Source organism: Synchiropus splendidus, chromosome 2 (assembly GCF_027744825.2).
Source record: "Synchiropus splendidus isolate RoL2022-P1 chromosome 2, RoL_Sspl_1.0, whole genome shotgun sequence".
Taxonomy (NCBI): Eukaryota; Metazoa; Chordata; class Actinopteri; order Syngnathiformes; family Callionymidae; genus Synchiropus; species Synchiropus splendidus.
This window is the reverse complement of record NC_071335.1, coordinates 39,372,902-39,393,106: the sequence shown is the minus strand read 5'-3', so window position 1 is coordinate 39,393,106 and position 20,205 is coordinate 39,372,902. Positions and strand designations below refer to the sequence as shown.

The 20,205-nt window shown below is 40.6% G+C and overlaps 1 protein-coding gene across 11 annotated transcripts in view; it reads left to right on the top strand.

Annotated features, from left to right (window-relative positions):
• Positions 1-20,205, top strand: part of LOC128755059 (teneurin-3-like) — a 162,663-nt gene that overhangs the window by 113,498 nt on the left and 28,960 nt on the right. For all 11 annotated transcript variants that reach the window (XR_008414014.1, XR_008414015.1, XM_053858266.1 and 8 more), the window contains 8 exons: positions 7,173-7,303; positions 7,386-7,474; positions 9,633-9,752; positions 10,545-10,677; positions 11,692-11,820; positions 12,037-12,168; positions 12,735-12,870; positions 13,289-13,432. Coding sequence is in view for 9 of the 11 variants with exons in the window: in XM_053858266.1 (XP_053714241.1) it covers positions 7,173-7,303; positions 7,386-7,474; positions 9,633-9,752; positions 10,545-10,677; positions 11,692-11,820; positions 12,037-12,168; positions 12,735-12,870; positions 13,289-13,432 (1,014 nt within the window). In the remaining 2 variants the exon portion in view is untranslated. The remainder of the gene's footprint in view (positions 1-7,172; positions 7,304-7,385; positions 7,475-9,632; positions 9,753-10,544; positions 10,678-11,691; positions 11,821-12,036; positions 12,169-12,734; positions 12,871-13,288; positions 13,433-20,205) is intronic.

Sequence of the window (20,205 nt, the reverse complement as noted above, 5' to 3'; positions counted from 1 at the left end):
GGAGAGGAAAAGAGAACAGATTTAAAGTAGCTGAAGGCTTCTTGCATAAAGGGCACTAAATATTATTTGAGTCACGGGGTTCTTGTCCAGACTCCAAAAAAAAAAAAAATGATCCTGTAGTCTAAAGAAACTCAGTCTTCTCCCAGAAGTGCAGTGATCTCAGTGACTATTTACAAAGAGTGGAAAAAATGCAACAAAGAGGCTATTTACAAAATGTACAGGGAAAACTAGATGGAGTTCCACAAAAACAGCTTTCCAAAAGCAGTCACTCGTTCGAAGACACAGTGACTCGAGATTAAATTAAAGATTTAATCGTAGATGGCAGATAAATAATACAGACAGACAATAATAGGAACTAAGGGCGCCGGAAGCCAAACGTGGACCGGGGTCAACACACAAGGAATGGGAAGATGATGCTGCGCCTGTGGCAGCAGAAGGTGCTGCCTAGAATGAATAGGCAGCAGATGTGCCAAACTGCCGCAAAACACCAACTTCAGGCTATAGCGCACATAGAGGTTGCTGCCATCCGCATCCCTGAACTGATGCACCTCAGTCCAAAAGCCCACTGTGTCCTGTGATGGATTGTTTGCCACTGCTGAACTATTTTGTCAGTTTCATTTGGAGAATACCCAAGGAGCCTGATCGTGCTCAAAATTTCTCCAAAGCCCTTGTTGTGGTTTAGAGACCCCTCCAACACTGACATGCCCTGCAGTGTTTTTATGTTGTTGGGCAGTCTCTCCCGAAGTTCGTTGGTCAGGGAGATGAGGAAGTTTATACACCTCTTCCTGACTTCACTCACTTTATCTTCTCCCAAACGAACCTCAGCTGCCTTTGATTCAAAAAGGTAACCAAGATATGGTTTGGGACTTATAAACCCATCGATGGGTTCTGTGAGTACATCCACTCTTGCTGAGGGATTTCGCACTCTGCTGCTGACAGACTTGATCAGACTAATGAGGCAATCAAGGAGCTTCACTGGGTCTGTCTCCTCTCCCTCAAAGGCCTTTATGGCCTGCTGCACCTCTCTAAGCACTGACTCAGGACTGTCAGGTACAGTACATTTTGAGGGTCCTTGTAGATGTTGTACAAGACCTCGGCCATGTAACAGTGCTCCGTTGACCTTGTGGTGTTGAAGTGCAACTTGAGCTCCTCCCACTGGTCCAAGGTACGCACAATGGCAGGTTCAATTGAAAGCCAGTGTGTGGCCCACACCTTTGTTATTTGCATAGGTTTTTCACCACAAGTGATGGTCTCAAATACTGCCCTATATGATTCCCTGCACTCTGAGGACCCTGAGAACCAATTATAGGTGAATACAAGAGGAGAAAAAAAGAAATTCTCCAAAGAATGAGAGGGAGGAGGAAATACAATAATTATAAAAACTGATGTACAGGAATACAAATACAAAATGGCTTCCTTAAATATCCCTTTACCATTTCCACCTATTTATTTTTATGAGGCCATTTCTCCAAGAAAATTTTCAGACTTGTGACACAAACTGCGTGAAAATGCACACATAAACAGCAGCAGAACTCTGTTTGGAACGTGCATGTTCTGCTCGGCCGTCGAGTCTAGTATGTATGAGCAGATGGAAGTCGGACAATGCTTCAGTTTCATGTAAAAACGTTAATAGTTCAGTATACGTTTTTACATGATGAATCGACCCAGAAACATTCTGTTAACACTTCCGGTTGGTAGCAGTCCTTAAAGTAGTCATATGTAGACGAGCAAGATCAGTTGATCTGCTCAGTTAACAAACTTGACAGCTAAAACACAGAACGAGAGCTCTGCTCAGCAAACTGTTTGTTCAACAAGAAAGTCTCAGTTTATTTTATTCAGAGCTATGACTCAGAATTAACTAAACAAATCATACCATTGTCTTGCTGTGCCGTCCCCTTGGTGTTTCACATGTCCATGTCATGGTTGCAGTATCTTAGTACCGAGCTGGAAATGTCCTCCAAAGAACACCTTTGAGTCCTCATCTGTTTGTCTGCATCCAAATCTGGCTCAGCAAGCAAGCCGTTACTCAAAGGACGCTACCTTCTACCAACCCGGAAGTGTTCATGGAGTGTTTCCGAGTCCATTTCTTTCATTTTTATGTAATGCTGGGCTATCACGTTATTACATAAGACTTAACTATCACATAATCACGTAATTTATATGAGAGTGTCATGAAATAACATGATACCTGATTTATTTTACTTAATTTTTTTAAATGGCAGCTCTACCCTGCCATACTTAAAGCTTTGAGTGCCGAAGTTGCAATGGACCGCATTGTAGCATTTAAGTTAGACCAGCTCCAAATTTGACGCCTGATGTAATTACTCCGTTACTCAAGCAGATGGCAGACACCTGCAACTTCAATCAAAGCAGCAGAGTAAACAGAAACAAAATTATTATTCATATTATTATTATTTCTTTTATTTGTGAGAAATTATAGCAAAACAATAAATCCAAATCTAACCAAAGGGATGCATAAATCACCATTTCTGATGACTAAGGGAAGGGTCACACTTAAGGTCAGAACCTGTGTTTTGGGTGTATTTAGGTAATAGCAAGACAATTTTCCAAACCTTTTAATTTATATATTGTATATTAATAAATGGCACGGTATAAACCTTGTCTGGTTCCTCTCCTTAGACAAAAATAATCTGAATGGTCCCCATTTATCTTTACTCTTGCTCTTGTACTACTGTAAATAGTTTTGATGATTCTAATGATTTACATAAATCTTCTATTTCGCTTTGTCCTCCGGAGGAGGGGCGCGGGGGAAAGGTGGGGCGCACCAAGGACAAATTGCCAGTTCATCACACGGCAGCACACATGCAGACCAACAAATAACCATTCACTGACACATTGACACCTACAGTATGGGCAACTGAAAGTGCTGAATTAACTTGAATCCCAACGTGAGCACGAATGGAGTGGGAGTCATCTTGAAGGAAGAGTTTGCCAGGAATGTTCTAGAAGTGAACCGAGTATCAGACAGAGTGATCGTTCTCAAGTTAGAAATTGAAGGGGTCATCTTCACTGTTGTTAGTGCTTATGCCCCACAGGTGAGAGTGCTCATTGGGGCAGACTTCAATGGACACGTTGCAGGTGCAGGAAACAAAGATGACGAGGAAGTGGAGAAAGTTTGGTATCCAAGATCGGAACACTGAAGGTCAGGTGGTTGTAGACTTTGCAAAAACTATGGAAATGGATGTGGTCAATACTTTCTTCCGGAAGAGAGAGAAGCATAGGTTGACTTACAGAAGTGGAGGTAGGAGCACATAGGTGGATTACATCTTTTATAGACGATGTCACTTGAAGGAGATTAGTGATTGTATAGTACTAGTGGGTGAGAGTGTGGCCAGACAGCATAGGATGGTGGTGTGCAGGATGACCATGGTGGTGAGGAAGGTGAAGAGGGCAAAGGCGGAGCAAAAGACAAAGGATTGGAAGCTGAAAGTGGAAGAGTCTTGTGTTGCCTTCAGGGAGGGATTGAAGGTGGCATTAGTGGCCAAGAAGGACTTCCAGATGAATGAGGTGATCAGGGAGACAGGTAGAAGAGTTCTTGCAGTGTCATCTAGAAGAAAAGTGGATAAGGGGACTTGGTGGTGGAATGAAGAAGGAGTGTGTACAAAGGAAGAGGTTAGCTAAGAAAAAATGGTATGTTGAGAGAACAGAAAAGAGTAGACAGGAATACAGGGAGGTCCCGCAAAAGTGACTGATAACAGAAGTGTGTTGCTGAGATGGAAAGAATACTTTGACGAGCTCATGAATGAGAAAAAAAGGGAGAACAAAGAGTAGAAGCAGTGACCATCGTAGATCAGGACGTGGCAAAGATTAGTAAGGCTGAAGTGAGAAGGGCATTGAAGAGGATGAAGTGTGGAAAGGCAGTGGGCACTGATGATATACCTGTGGAGGTGTGGAAGTGTTAAGGAGAGGTGGCAGTAGACTTTTTGACTCGAACATTTAAGGTCTTTAAGAGTGAGATGATCCCCTCTTCAAGAACGAGTGGGATGCATCAAGGCTCAGCTCTGAACCCCTTCTTGTTTGCCATGATGATACTTAGGCTTAACTGTCCAGGGCCATGGAGAGTGCGAGAAAGAGGTCAAGAAGTGGTTGCAGGCAGGGTGGAATAATTGGAATAAAGTGTCAGGTGTGATGTCCGACAAAAGTTTGTCAGCAAGGATGAAAGGGAAAGTGCACAAAACAGTGATCAGGCCAGCAATGTTTTATGATTTGGAAACAGCAGAGATGAAGATGCTGAGGTTCTCTCTAGAAGTGACTAGGATGGATAGGATCAAGAAGCAGTATATCAGAGGGACAGCACATGTCAGGTGTGGAGGAGACAAAGTCAGAGAGGCTAGATGGAGATTGTTTGGACATGTACAGAGAAGTGGTAGCCAGCACATTGATAGGAAGATGTTGAGGTTGGAACTGTCAGGCAGAAGGTTGAGAGGAAGGCCAAAGAGGAGATTTATGGATGTGTTGAAAGAGGACATGAGGTTTGTGGGTTTGAGGGAAGAGGAAGCAGAGGAGTGAGTCGAAGATGATCCACTGTGGCGACCCCTGAAGGGAGACGCCGAAAGGAAAAGAAGAAGAAGAACATGATATCCACAACACTGTCAAGCTTATACTTGCAAAGGGAACTCGAGAAACATCTATCATCGACATCAGGACTCAAACTCAGTCATTCACCCAGTGAGTAAAGCCAGGATCTTTTGAGAGGCTGAAGCAGCTGACAGAGCGACTGACCCAGACAACTAACTATTTCGACTGCATATTCACAAATTGCTTTATTAACAAAAGAATGTGAACATAGATAAATAAAGATGAAGGTGCAGCTTATTTTTCCTGCCCAACTTTATTACATCATCTACAGAGCATACAAACATTGATGAGCGTGAACACCAAAATGTCACTCACACTTTTATTTTGAGTTGACAGCGGAGACAGACCTCAGAATTAGAAAATAGTCTCCTTCAATAAGTTCCAGAACCATTGCCAGGGACATGCAAATGTTGGCGCTGGTCGTGTCTCTCAGCAGCTTGGTGCAGGTCTGCAGAACATAGGAGTCAGCTGCGGCAGCTGCTGGGACACAGTTGTGATACTTGGCATGATCTCCCAGTTTCCCAAACCAGATAGTCCATCAACGCTACTAGTGGCATTGAAACAGCAATGCTCATCTTTCTGTATGACAAATGCTTGCAGACATTAGCCGTGGATGTTCGCCACAGATGTTAGCCAATAGCGGCTAACGTCGGAGTTAACCTTGCTAGTATGTCTCCACTATGGTTTAGTAAACACAATAAAATGACTAGCAGAAACTTATATATGGACGCCTATTAAAAATAATCAGTCAGACATTGGGGGAAAACCAAATTAGTAAAATGTGGTACCGATATAGTGATAGTTGTGTTGTGTAACTCCTATCATGGTTTTTGTCACACATCAGCATACAAAAATCAGTATCAACTTTTCAAATGACAATCTCATACCACAGCATGAATGAATGAATGTTATATAATATCTTCTCTCATACATGTAAATACAATTGACATTTGTATTACCCACACCACGACATTCACGTTGCTTCATATGCATTACATACTGTGCAGTCAACATCTCTTCTACAGAGATTGAAAAGTTATGGTTATCGGTAACTGAATAGAATCTTGTTTCTGTGTGATGTCCTGTCATGTTGTGCAATGTGCTACTGTCAGGTCAGTTAGATAGATTGATAGTTGGTAGTGCAAAAAACAGAGATAAGTAAGTGGTTAGTGCAAATAGGTAGTCATAACATGACAAATATACAATGTCGTCGTGCGACATGGCGTGGCGTGTTATGTGCATTACACAATATCAGACTGGTAACTATGCAGTGTTAACTTCAGAGTAGAGTTGTGTAGTCTGACAGCAGTGGGGATGCGTTAGCGCTCCTTCCTGCACCGAGGGTGCCTCAGTCGTCCACAGAAGGAGCTGCTACGCTCTGGTGCAGTGGGTGAGAGCTGTTGTCCATGATGGAATTGATCTTGGCCAACATCCTCCTCTCACTCACCTTCTCCACAGAGTCCAATGCACAGCCTGGGACAGAAATGGCCCTCCTGTCCAGCTTGTTAAGTCTCTTCCTTCTCTGTGCTGCCCGGGGCCAGACCCACAGGAGAACGCTGAGGCCACCACAGTCATAAAAGTCCACTGGGCAGGAGATGTCTACACCCTTGTCCACGCGTGCAAGTGTGAAAAGTCTGGTATACTGTAAGTTCAGTTCTGCCACGTCTCAGAGAAACACAAGAGACTACAGTCCCAATGCTCCATCTGCTGCCTGGTCTCATCTTTTCCTCCATATCACTGCGGGCACATCAGGTTTATCCGCGTAGAGCAGAGCCGGACCACAGAGACCATGGAGTGTTGTCTCGTGTGTACGTTTTCACATGCTCTGAGTCGTTGCTGAAGGCCCCCCCAACGCGGATCCAAAAAGTGAAAGTAACAAGTGCAAAAATAAATACAAGTGTAACAAAAATAGGTTTCCCATGTGCACCCACCCAAATTACCTACTTTGAGAAAGAACAATGAAAACTGCCTATGTGCAATGGCAAATAGGAAAAGTGGGAAAAGGAGGTACAGAGCTCCTGCAACACACAGCTGAAGACCCAGTGCCATCTTTTTTTGCTATCAGTTTCTTTTAAGTCTCTTCTCCAGAGTAATCTTGCTGTTTCTGTGTCAGATACATCTTGGTTCAGTTTTTCATTCCCTTTGTCACGTTCACTTTTGCGGTGTGGTTCCAGCATATCGTTCCAGTGTATCTTGCTTTCTTTTTGTGTTGCACATACTGTGATGATTTATATGACAGAATATACCGGGTAAAATGGTCATCTTCCTTAGTCAGTTGTGTAAGGCAGGGGTTCTTAACCTTTTTGATCTCGGGGCCCACCTTTTCCATGAAAATGGGCCCAGGTTTCATTTGTGTTCAGAACTAAGATTAAGAATTAATAACTGCTTCAACAAGTGCTTTCATGAGCAGCTTTTACTGTTGGGGAGGCAGCATGACTTTCTTTATCATTTTTCTTTTCAAGAACTTCTCCATAGTTGGTAACAGCCCTCTAAGAGGCACTTGGGCCTCGGCCCTATGGTTAAGAATCACTCGTCGAAGGGACATCCTTCCAAGCAGTCTGTGTGTGTTTCAGATGGATTAGAGGACTGTATGGATCCAGACTGTTGTCTGCAGCCCATTTGTCAGAATGAATTATCCTGTCGAGGGTCACCTGAACCTGTGGAGATACTCAAGAAGTCCCCATCCACCTTGGCCGTGCAGCAAGTAGGCATATGTCATAATGTCTTCTTATGCTACTGGCAATGATTTTTGTATCCTGAATTCCAGTGATCTATACATGTTTCAGGTAGCCAGGTCTTTCTACCAACGCGTCCACTTCTTAGTTGGGCCAGAATCCACACATGTCATCTTTGGCGAAAACCCATTTAAAAAAAGGTAACATGAATGATATATATAGTGGTGGCGGGACTTTAATGAGTTCATTACGATTAATTAATAAATAGTGTTAAAATATTTTAATGGCATTTAATCATTTGAAATTCATATTGAATATATTTTCAAGACGTTAAAGGAGCTTTAGTTTAAAAAAGGTTTTACAAAAACTTGTGCCATTGTCAAACTGATGCAAAATAAACAATATTTTGTTGTTTAAATGTATGTATGAGTCCATCATTTGATTCAGTAATATACCAAATTCAATGAAATTGACAAATGTGGCGTCTTGTGGCAGATATTGTAATACCATTAAACTGCAATTAATTGAGATTAATTTTGTAATTATATATATATATATATATATATATATATATATATATATATATATATATATATATATATATACATATACATATATACATATATATATATATATATATATATATATATATATATATGTGATGTATCGTGATTCATTGTCCAATTCCCAATTTCATTTATATTGTGATTATGATTTATCAATTTTAAATTGCATATTACAGCAACAAGTCCTTTCTATGCATTTCGTCAATACTTAAAAATGAAAATAATAAAAATAAAAATAAAAGTTTGTCACAAGTGTCAAACTTAAACAGGAGACACATTTGAGCTTGTCTTCCCAAATGTTCTGGGACGAAACATTGATAATTTATCGTCTTTATTTTTCTTTTGGCTTCTCCCTTCAGGGGTTGCCACAGTGGATCATCATCCTCCATCTCACCCTGTCCTCTGCTTCCTCTTCTCTCATACATGCAAACCTCATGTCCTCCTTCAGCACGTCCATAAATCTCCTCTTTGGCCTTCATCTTAACCTTCTGCCGGGCAGTTCCAACATCAACGTCTTCCTTCCAATGTACTGGCTATCACTCCTATGTACATGGCCAAACTGGCCCCTCGGACTTTGTCTCCTCAACACCTGACATGTGCTGTCCCTCATATATACTGGTTCCTGATCCTATCCATCCTGGTCACTCCCAGAGAGAACCTCAGCTACCTCCAGCTTTGCCTCCGTCTTTTCCTCAGTGCCACTGTTTCCAAACCATAAAACTTTGCTGGCCTGACCACCATTTTGTACACTTTCCCTTTCATCCTTGCCAACACCCTTTTGTCACACATCACACCTGACACTTTTCTCCAATTATTCCATCCTGCTTGCACCCGCTTCTTCACGTCTTTCTCACACTCTCCATCGCCCTGGACAGTTGAGCCCACGTCCCCCACTTTCTTTATCTCTACATCCTGTAACTTCATCTGTCCACTTGGCTCCCTCTCATTCACACACATGTATTCTGTCTTACTGCGACTAACCTTCATTCCTCTCTTTTCTATGGCATATCTCCACCTCTCCAGCTTATCGTCCACTTGCTAAACATGGACAATTTATATTGTCGTGAAAATAATAAGATTTTGAGAATTTATGTCTTTCCCAGACTAAAGGAATACTGAATATTCATTTGATGATGGCTTATTTATTTTTGTTCAGTTTTGAACACATTTTTTGTTATTTGACTTTGGTCCCAACAATGTTGAGAATTGTCATATTGAAACTGTCAAGAATTTAGTGTTAAAAAAAATGGAATGGTAAAATTTAAATGTGTCAAAATTTTAAGTGTCTGAAAACTGTACCACCGTGCAATGGTGAATCCTGCAATCTGTGTTCCATTGATGAGGGCTTTTGACGTCCTCAAAAATGGGCTGTTTGCGGATCAACTTTGACTTTAGGTTGATTAAACGAAGCATTAACCCCTGTTCAGAATCCAAAAAACGTTGTGCAGATCAGAGTTGGATGACTCGCCGCCTTAGGTGAACCGGCTTTGTGAAGCAGGCCGCTAATAAAGGTTAGCCATTTGATTTGGATGCGTAGGTTTAGGGTGAGGGGTTGGGGAAAGCATAATGGCAATGAGCGGACCCTTCAAAATAGAGGTACAAACGTGGGTGTGTACGAGCGTGCGTGTTTGTGCCTGCATTGTGTGCGTGTTCGAAGGACTTGACAGAAAAAAGTTTTTGTTTTTGTTTTCTGGTTTTGAAAATATAATGATTTCAAAAATGGCAGCAAAAGCAAAATATTGCAAAGGATTAATTGCTCTCCAAACCTAATTGTCTCTCTTTTTTTTGTTAGCTTGGTGTCAGTGATTCGAGGTCAGGTGTTGACGGCAGACGGCACCCCATTGATTGGAGTCAATGTGTCGTTTGTCCACTACCCTGAACATGGATTCACAGTGACGCGCAAAGATGGAATGTGTGTATTGAACATTCAAACAGTAAAATTGTTATTTTGAAGCTCATTGTGAAGCTTGTTCTATTCATATGCAAGACTTGATTATCTTTTTTTTTTTTTTTTTAATTGACAATAATCTCCTTTGAACACATGGATCTGAACTGGTTCTGATTGTTGATCTCCCCGTCTTCCACCAGAGCTGTGTCTCTGAAAACACCAAACCAAACACTTTTGAGAGAGTAGTTAACTTTTTGTTGATGACAACAAGGAGAAAAAAATATGGATTAAGAGAGTAGGAGAACATTCCACAGAAACTGTGGTCCTTAAGTCAGTAAATGCAGCAATAAGCACATTACTAAGATGACACATCAGTCCATTAGGTCATTGGTAACAAAGAGGTTTCTTTAAGATGGACTAAATGCTTCAGTGTTTGATATTATTCCTAATTTCCCTTATGGAACCTGCTAAAGCCATTACTGAAGTTGTCTGTCTGTCTTTTAGTGTCGTTGAAACCAGAGCGGATGCAGGGTTTATGGCACATTGGCCTTGTAAAAACTGTTTACATTTGGTGGCCATGATGTAAATTTGATATGATCATGAAAATATAAGTGTCCATTTTTATTTTGGTGTGAAGCTACTCTACTGGGCCCCCTGTAAATTACATTCATTATAGCAAGTAGTGTTGTACTAATTATTGTAGTACTACTGTAGTATTATTGTAGTACTTTTACTGACCTCCTGTACATAATATCTAACATACTTTAACACGTGTTGGCTTGTTTTATGCTCCTGTTAATATTTTCTGTGGTACAGGTTTGATTTGCTGGCCAATGGTGGAGCATCACTGACACTGAGTTTTGAACGTGCTCCATTCCTCACCCAGTATAGAACTGTGTGGGTACCATGGAACAAGTTCTACGTGATGGACACACTGGCAATGAAAAAAGTAAGTTCAACTCCATACATTACATTAGATTTGATATCCTGTATTTGTCCCTCCAAATTAAGTATGGGGGAATTATTTGTGTCACAACAGCAACACCAAAGATTTACATGTGAATAATGTAGTTCAAATAAATAAAAACATGGCCAAGTGGTTTTCATTTTCATAATCTCAACTAGCAACTATGTCCAATACAGAGACACTGGTCTGCACATTTAATTGATATCTGTGCTGGTTACTTTAAAGTTTGAATACTCAGAAGTTGTGTTTCGTCAAGACTACTCCAACCAAGACTAAGGCTGGAGAGTATCAAGACTGAGCCAAGACACATTTGGAGATCAAGACCAACAGGATCAGTTTGAAATCCCTGATAAATATCAAAGAAAAAACACTACAAACTTGAACAAAAAGTTAGAATCTTTCTTTTATCAATTATGCTAACCTCTTCTTCTTCATCTTTTTTTTCGGCTTCTCCCTTCAGGGGTCGCCACAGCGGATCATATTCCTCCATCTCACCCTGTCCTCTGCTTCCTCTTCTCTCATACCTACAAACTTCACGTCCTCCTTCACCAGATCCATAAATCTCTCTCCCTCTGATATACTGGTTCCTGATATCATCCATCTTGGTCGTTCCCAGAGAGAACCTCAGCATCTTCATCTCTGCTACCTCCAGCTCTGCCTCCTGTCTTTTCCTCAGTGCCTCTGTTTCCGAACCATACAACATTGCTGGCCTGACCAGTTATGCTTACCAATTATAACAATTTTCTGGATTGGTCGTGAGCAGTCTTGAATAGAAATCTCAGAGTTCAGTCCAAGATAGAGACCAGTAAAAAGTAAAAATGCATTCGAGACAAGATCCAAGATCCTTAAAAAAGTGGTTTTGAGATCAAGACCAGTCCATTTCTGGTAACTAAGAAGAACTAAGAAAAGGCCTGCAACGTCAGCCAAGAGTGTCTACTTTGCAAATCTGATGCATAAAGCAGTCAATATTTCATTAATTAATGAAAATGTGTACAGGAGGAGAATGACATTCCCAGCTGTGACCTGAGTGGATTCATCGGACCCGCCTCTCTAATCGTAGTTTCCCCGTTATCCACATTTTATAGAAGCTCTCCTGAGGATGGACCCATTATTCCTGAAACACAGGTATGAACAAATGCTCTTGATGATTGGCATTTCTACAATGAATGTTTAAGTTGGTGGGTTAGTGACTATTGGGTGTGTTGGTGGGTTTTTATTTGTTTGTCAATTATCACAAGACTTTAAATGTTGTGTTTGTTTGTTTGTTTGTTTGTTTTTCTCAATATTGACAATTCAGTTGTCCATATTCCACAGGAGTGTCTTATGTGATTGCCATTGTAGGTATTGCAAGAGCAGACTCTGATTCCTGGCAGTGAACTGAAACTGGTCTACCTCAGCTCTCGAGCTCCAGGATACAGGCCTGTCCTCAAAGTGACAATGACCCGGTTGTCCATTCCATTTAACCTGATGAAGGTGATACGTGTGATTCTCATCTTATTTGCTGTACAGACAGATGTATGATGTACAGATAATGCATTTCAGAATCAAAATCAGAATTAGAAAACTTTATTAAACCCAAGAGAAATTATGTTCATAACATGCTCTGTACAGAACATATCACAATAAATTAAAAAGAAATATTATAAAGTGCAAAAAAAAAAAACGATACATAAGAGCTTAGAAAACAATGTGCAAGAAAATGCAGTACAAGAACAGAAAAACGTGCCAAAGAATCCTTCATTATAACTTTTTTCAGGGATGATTTGATGCACTAAAACACTGTTGTTAAAGTAATTCATGCACTCAAAATGAAATCCAAGTTGAAAACAACTATCACCACATTTATGCAATTAAAAATAAAATATTTAACATTGCATGTTGCTATGTTCGTTATTCAGTACAGTTTTGGCATATCACTTGGTAGTTGGCGACTTGTCCGTTATCATGTCCATTACATTGCTACTGATAAATATTGGGATTGATCCTGGTGGTCTTTGGTCATATTTTGTCAGAAGAGGTAAATCTCCTCCATTTTCTAGGTTCATCTAATGATAGCTGTGGTGGGTCGGCTATTCCAAAAGTGGTTCCCTGCACAACCACACTTGTCTTACTCGTTCATCTGGGACAAGACGGATGCGTATGGTCAACGTGTGTTTGGGCTTACTGAAGCTGTGGGTAAGTTTGCTGTCAATACAGAATTTACATTAATGAAAAAGCAAATGCAGCTTTAATATGGTTGCATGATCAAGTGAGAAATGATAATAAAGGCAGTCTTGGTGATCACACACATCTTGATACATGTAAATGTGACTCCTCCAAAATATCAGACAAATCTGTCCATGGCTCATAATATGAGGTCTGTGCAACAGTCCAACCTGTCATTTCTCTAAATGTTGGTCAAATATGAATTGTACTGCAAGATTAAATGCTCCAATCTCAAGGTTGTAGTCTGAGATATCCTCAAACACAAAATGGAAACAGGTGTTGTTGTTTTCAAATATTTTGTTGATTCTAGAAGAACGCTACATTGGTCACTGGAGGACCCTTGCTTCTTCTCCTTGTGTCATTCTGAGTACTTGTGTGTGTTTGTCAGTATCTGTAGGGTTTGAGTATGAATCATGTCTAGATTTGATTCTCTGGGAAAAAAGAACTGCCCTATTACAAGGATATGAGCTTGATGCGTCCAACATCGGAGGATGGACACTGGATAAACATCACATCCTGGATGTTCAAGAAGGTAAGAATGCTACACACAACTTAATACAATACGACTAGACTCAAACTGTCTCAGTGCCATTGAATTATATAATGAGACAGGAAGCATGTTTTCTGAATTGTACTTTATGGCTCAAATTCACTTTCTGTCTCCACTGAACTAAAAGTTGTGTTTTATCAGGCTTTTTGAGTACAGTATGTCGAGCTGAGATTTTTCAAAACATAGATTATTAGCTTCAAGCATTTGTTTGGTCTGTCCATTACTTTGCATTGCTTGCAATAGGGCCCAAACAAAATCACCTCATTGGAGCAGGATTGTTATGTCACACCTAGAGGTAGAAATGTGGAATCACTGAGGCTACAATTACATGTGACAGCATCACTGAAAATAACCACAATATTGAAGTGGAACTGAAATGAAACACACTGCACATGCGCCAGATCGCTGGCAACTCTCAGTATTGTCATGGTTGTAAACTATATTTACAACTAGGGCTGTCGAAATTCACTCGTTAAAAATGCATTAACCTCAGTCAATCTAACACTGCTAATATTTCTGACATGAGAGAACGTGCATGTCTTTCAGGTTTAGTGTTAAAGCCTCACCAGATGCTTCTTTTGACAAGGCTATTTGTAGTTAGTGCCAATGCGAACTGTTACCCCAGAGTACGCCGAGTCTTGGGTCGAGTATCTACGCAGGAAAGAAGCCACAGCCATCGCGGAAGGTTCTGACTCTCATTTGTATGATGGAGTCGATCATTTATGCCTACTTCAAATGGTGTCGCTCACCGCTCTGCAGAGAACATCCTGGTCAACTAGAAATTATAATGGCCAATTATAATATGCAGCGTTCATGTTTGGTCTAAAATTTTGGTTCCCTCTCATATTGATGTTCCAGCGAGGAGCAAGATCTACTACTCTGTAACTCATGATCCAAATTTATTGCGGAAGACATACAGTTTCCATCAGTCGATTCCCTGACCATTTCACTAGTTATGATGATATGGGGATGATATGTCATGAATAAAATGGTAGATCGTCGGAGTCCTGCACACCAGGTTTTCTGTCATTGAAAAGCACATTCACTCACTGGCAAAAGCGAAGAATCAAAAGTTTAAAAAATCTCTAAGATTTCAAATTTCTGAACTCAAATTGATTTTGACTGAACTATTTACTGCTGTAGCATTTGACGAATAAATCTTAATTGTAGTTTTCTTTTTCATTTGAATAATTTTACAGAATTAACCATCATGAGAAAGAAAATGAAAATGCAGTTTAAACCATTGATTGTTTGTTTTATTTATGAATTAAAATATGCAGCTTTATTTGCCGTTGCGACATTTGAAAATCAAATCATAAATGTGTTTTTCTTCTTAATTTTAATTCTCTCATTGAATAAGCAGTGATAAAGAAGAAAATGAAAATACAGTTTGCATCATTGATTTGATTTGAGTCTTAAAACTACAGGTCTGAAATGCCATGGTATGTTATTTTTTTATGCATCTTGTTCGTACAAAAATAAAATGTTCATTCGGAATAATAATCACGTTCGTATGCTCTTGAAAGTAACACTTTTGTACAAGAAAGTTTCAACGAGAAAAAAAAAAGAAAAAACAGTTCCTACTTTGGATGTGAGGTGACCACAAACCCCCAAACTGATGCTCCGACAACACTTGCTTTGCAATGGATGGACACTATGGCGCTCTGTGCAGCTTCTTGATAGGCCAGAGACTGTCAGAAGACCATATTGAGAAGCTCCAGGATGACAAAGTAAGTAGACAATATCAAACACATGTCATTAATTAATTTCATGCAATTTAGCTATAGTCTGAAGTCAGCTGCAGAGCAGAAACTGCAGCTGAATCTTTTAAAGTCAGGTGGCCATTCACCCGCCTGTTGGTTGGACAGTCTGGCTTTTAAATGCTTAGTCGGCGACCTGCTCTTGTCGCAGGTTGAAAAAAGTGTAAAATCAGATGGCACATGGTGTTGTATTTTGAAAGCGGATCCACTTTTCGATGACCTACTTCCTACCTGAGCTGTTTGCGCTTCTAATGACGCCATTCAATTTAATGTGTGCACATGACTCAATGCAGCTGCATTAGACAACCAATATAACCAATGGTTGAACATGTAAATAACCTCCAATGTGCCAGAGACATCATGTTATCACGTAAACAGAGTTATAAATATGATTATAGTGGCTATTTATGCTTCATTTAATGTCGCAAAGTGTCCCCCTTCTGGTGTTGTGAACATGTCTATTTTCATTGTCTATTTTCAAAACATTCAGTATGCATAACAAAACAATGGACACTACGATGTTTTTACATTGGATTTTGTCAAGGTAAAAACTGAATATGAAATTGTCTTGAGGACAGTTTTTTGGGCACAGAGACGAACAAGGAGAGTTGAGTTGGGCTGACTTCATGAAGGAAAACAGCAGCGTAAGATAAAAGGAGGTGGAAAGAAGTATTGCTCTTCACAGAGAGTCAAAGAAAGCTGCCATATTGTGTCATACAATCGAAAAACAGAAAAGTGGAAGACTTCAGTTTTGACATTGTGGATTGTCAAGAAGAAGCTGTCTTGGATGAAGATGTTAGAGAGCTTTATTCACTCCTCAAAATAGGGATGCTAAGATTTTATCTTTGCACAAAAAGAACTGAAAACCACAGAGCAAATGACACAGTCTTTTGCTAGATAGACAATGATGTCTCACCCTCGTCCATCACATCTGAGCTCTCAGTTGGCCCTTATGTTGGTAAACCTCAGGCTTGGCATTTGGACCCTGACACTGTCTATCCATTTGTATACCTCAAAAACACCCATGCCACCTTCCACAAGTACCAGTCAGCCACTTGATTCTGTGTTTTCAACCCCATGCTCTGAAAGCAAACAAACCAACCAGAGAATTCTGATACTTTCCTCAAAGAGGAAAGATGAAGACTGTAAATACATTGGTCAGATTCTTTACAAAGGATTCCAGGACAATATTTTCCAGGTCGTATTTGCACCAGCTTTCGTGGTTGCTCTGGTATTTGGTGAACAATATGTGTCATCTGGCATGTTTCAGTGACTGCTTTTGTTCATCAGCAAAGACGAAAGCGATCTTGTGAACAGTGGTCTGAAGGAGGATGTGATTGGTGAAGTATGAAGAATTGGTTGACTTTTTAGACCGCATGTGCACAAATTCAATCCCAAAAAGGGAACAGTTGAAAGCCACACTTCACACAGAATTGCTCACAAGTTGATCATTCAGCAGCCAATCTTAAAATGTCTGACACATTTCAGCAACGCTTCATCACACCATAAAGCATTCAGGAAGTGTATGAAGTGAAAAAGCCAACAACTAGGAAAGTGCTATGGTTGTATGATGCCAGCCCTACTACCCAAGCAGAAAGTCAGAGTTTCCGTTATTTATTATGGAAGTACATTTTATTTTAAATTAGTTTGTGGTTTATCTTTTCTCAAACAAGCTATGCACCAGTCAAAAACTGTCAATTGAACCAATGTTGAGGTAGAGAATATAAAATGTATACACTTAAGGCATGCCTGTGTTTTCTTCAGTCCACCTTCATATCAGTATTGCAGCATCTATTTTGGTTCACTGTTCTCATGTAGTTTAATTTGCTTTTACAGTTTTTAACAACACAATTTTACAGCTCTGCACAAATGCAAGTGCTCCGAAAAATGTTTAACTCAACTCCTTCATTTGGTGTTGACGGTGCATGCAGGAAGTTGTCGGACAGTGCACTTTGCAGGCATCAACAGCTTGCTGGGAAACTGGTTTCAAATGATTTTTTTTTTTTTTTTCACCAAACAACTGAGGCCCTGCATACATTAACTGTGGGCGACCATTTCAGGCAACAGCATTTCTGGTTTACCGTACGATGTGTATTCCGAACCTGGTCTCAAGGCAATTTGTTCATGTGGTCACAAATATTTAATCTATTGAGTTGTGCATGGAGTCGTGAAAAACGCTTTTTTTACGTGTAGAGGACCACGAAAAAAATTCATTCATACGCTATAACGCTGCACTGCTGCAATTTATTTGAGCTTCTCTGACCCGTGTTACAGCATGACAGCCAGACGAGTCACTAATTTCACCAGATTTACTTCGATTATGGTTCTTATTCATTCTCCCGTTCCCGAGTGCTCTCCGTTCTGTTTCCCGACAAATTCACGAGAGAACAAGAAACAGAAACAAGCGCAGACTCATAATATGGACCTGCATTTTATAGGTTTAAATTTGTCTGAATCAATTTAGTGAATGCGCCACATTTTCGTGGAAATATATGAAACTTATTCCCCGTGCATGCATTCACACGCACGAAGGTACGGTCAACTAATTTTTAAACAGGCATTGTCATCGGCTACTATGCTACTGCGTGACGCTTCAAGGACCCCAGGGACAGAGAGAGCAGCGGATCTACTGAGCAGGTAAGTTGTACTGCACCGATGTTAACATAAATGATTTCAGTGCTCTAATACCGTTGTAGAACCTTGTATTTGTGTGCCAGTGTAGCGTTATGAGTTTTTTTAGGTTCTATTTTTGCATTGGCAGGTCCTCGCTTCTTCAAGCTTCATTTTGAAGGGAAATAACTTTAGAAGAACCAGGTCATCATAAAGCGAGCGATTTTAGCAAGACTAAGGTTAACCATTTGTTTTGGATGGTTCAGTGAAGGATTGGAGGCTGGGCAAGGGGAAAGCATTATGTCATTCGCGGTCTTCACTAAGATAGAAAGACTATTTATACATGGTCTAGTTCAGGGGGTTCTTAACCTTTTTGATCAGGGCGCCCACTTTTCCCAGAACAAATGGGCCCGGGGCCTATTCAAGTAACAGAACTGATTCATTACTCTTATTTTCATTTGTGATCAACAACCATATTTAATCTACTCACATATAAACGAACCAAAACCTTGTGAAATGACATGCAAATGTTTGTCATAGAAAAGTCCAACCAGCAGCAGAACCAGGTGCAAGTCATGTCAAATTTACTAAAAAATAAAACTTGATGCAAACGATTAAACCATGTCTAAATAGCATAAAATAAAAATAATATAATTTATTGAAACTCTGAGGAAGATACAAGTAAAGTGTAAATGAAAGTATCGCCATAAGATGTTCTAATTAATTTTCAAAACTGCTTCAACAGGTGCTTAGGTGAACAGTTTTTACTGTTGGGGGGGCATCACTTTATCACTTTTTAGGAACTTCTCCATAGTTGTTAACTATCACAGATTTGCAGCTGTCAAGTCAATTCAGTGACACAATACTGCCGCCATACGTGGCTTATGTATGAAAACTGACCGTCTCACGGCCCAGAGGTGGAAACCAAAATAAGTGGCCCTCTTGGAGGCACTCGTGGTCCGACCATGTGCTCCGGCCCTATGGCTAAGAATCACTGATCTAGTTGATGCACCTTTCTATAACTGATGCAAACTTTGTCTGGAGAGGGACAGGTCTTCCAAGACTACCTCAGGACATAGAACATTGACATGTGGTGTTTACACTGTGGCTGTTTATAGCAAGGTACAGAGAAGGTCAGGAGTTACACTGCTCTTTGTAGTTCAAGAGGAAGCTTCCCAGAGTTCCTAAGAGAAGAGGCATGCAAGGGCCACTATGAGGACAGAAAGTGGTGAGGTATGCAGGAAGGAGTTTGGGAAGGTTTCAAGTGGTTCCTAAGACTACACCGGGAATGGCGTGGTGAGAGGGGAAGCTGTGGAAGTATGAGCTGGAAAGGAGAGGAATGAAGCTCTGTAGATGCAGAACAATAAATGTGTGTACATGAGAGAGACAGGGGCAGGAAGCCTGGTGAAGGTGAGGGAGTAGAAGAAGTGAAAAGTTAAAGTTTAAGAGACTGATGGACAGAATTAAAGAGGTGAATAGGAAAGTGTAGACAGGTTGGACCAGGTGAGGACAGTTGATGCAGTGATCTCTAATGAAGAGTAGCAGCAGTTCATAATTTTTAAATATTCACTCCTTATGATGTTTCTCTCGTTATTTCTCAGGTGGATGCAGCAGTTGGTGAAACAGATCTTCGGTCCAAGAAAACCTCTGAGGTGATATCGCATGTGACCTCTGGAGAGATCTGCTGTTGGTCATCCCAGAGTGTAAAGAAGGGATTTTCTTTTCTGTTCTTTCATGATAAAATCATGAATTGGAAAATTCAGGAAAAGTGGTGTTGAGGGGCAGGACTGATGAGAACTGTTCTTCTCCCTGCTCCTTTTCCATCTCTGAGAAACGTAAGTTGGAAGAAACGCTTTGGTTTCACTCTGAATAAAACATTTCAAGCTTCCCTGGATGTGTTGTTGAGTGTAAAAAACATTGGTCAGTTTCCTCAAGTGTTTATCAACATGTTGCATCACACCACTGTTTCAAGTCTGAATCCTGTTTCAGGCTCCTGTTGTACGTGTCCGCAACAAGCCGACATTATATCCACGGCCTCCAGCTCTCCATCACACTGCAGCCGTCAGGATTCCACCCTGGTGTGATTGTGTTTGGTCTGCCAGCTGATCTGGACCTGGACACCAGCATCATTGTCGTCCAGACCACGTTACTTCTTGTCACATGGTTCTGTTGCTGGAGACTTTAACCAGGCCAACATGAAGACTGTGCTCCTGAACTTTTAGCAGCATGTGGATTTCTACTAGAGGGGAGAATATGCTGGACTTGGTCTACACAAACATCAAGGAGGCATTCACAGAGTCCTGGTGCAGCCACAACAACCTGGATCTGAACTCCCAGACGACAGTGGAGATGATCATGGGCTTCAGGAGAATCACAGTTCCTCCA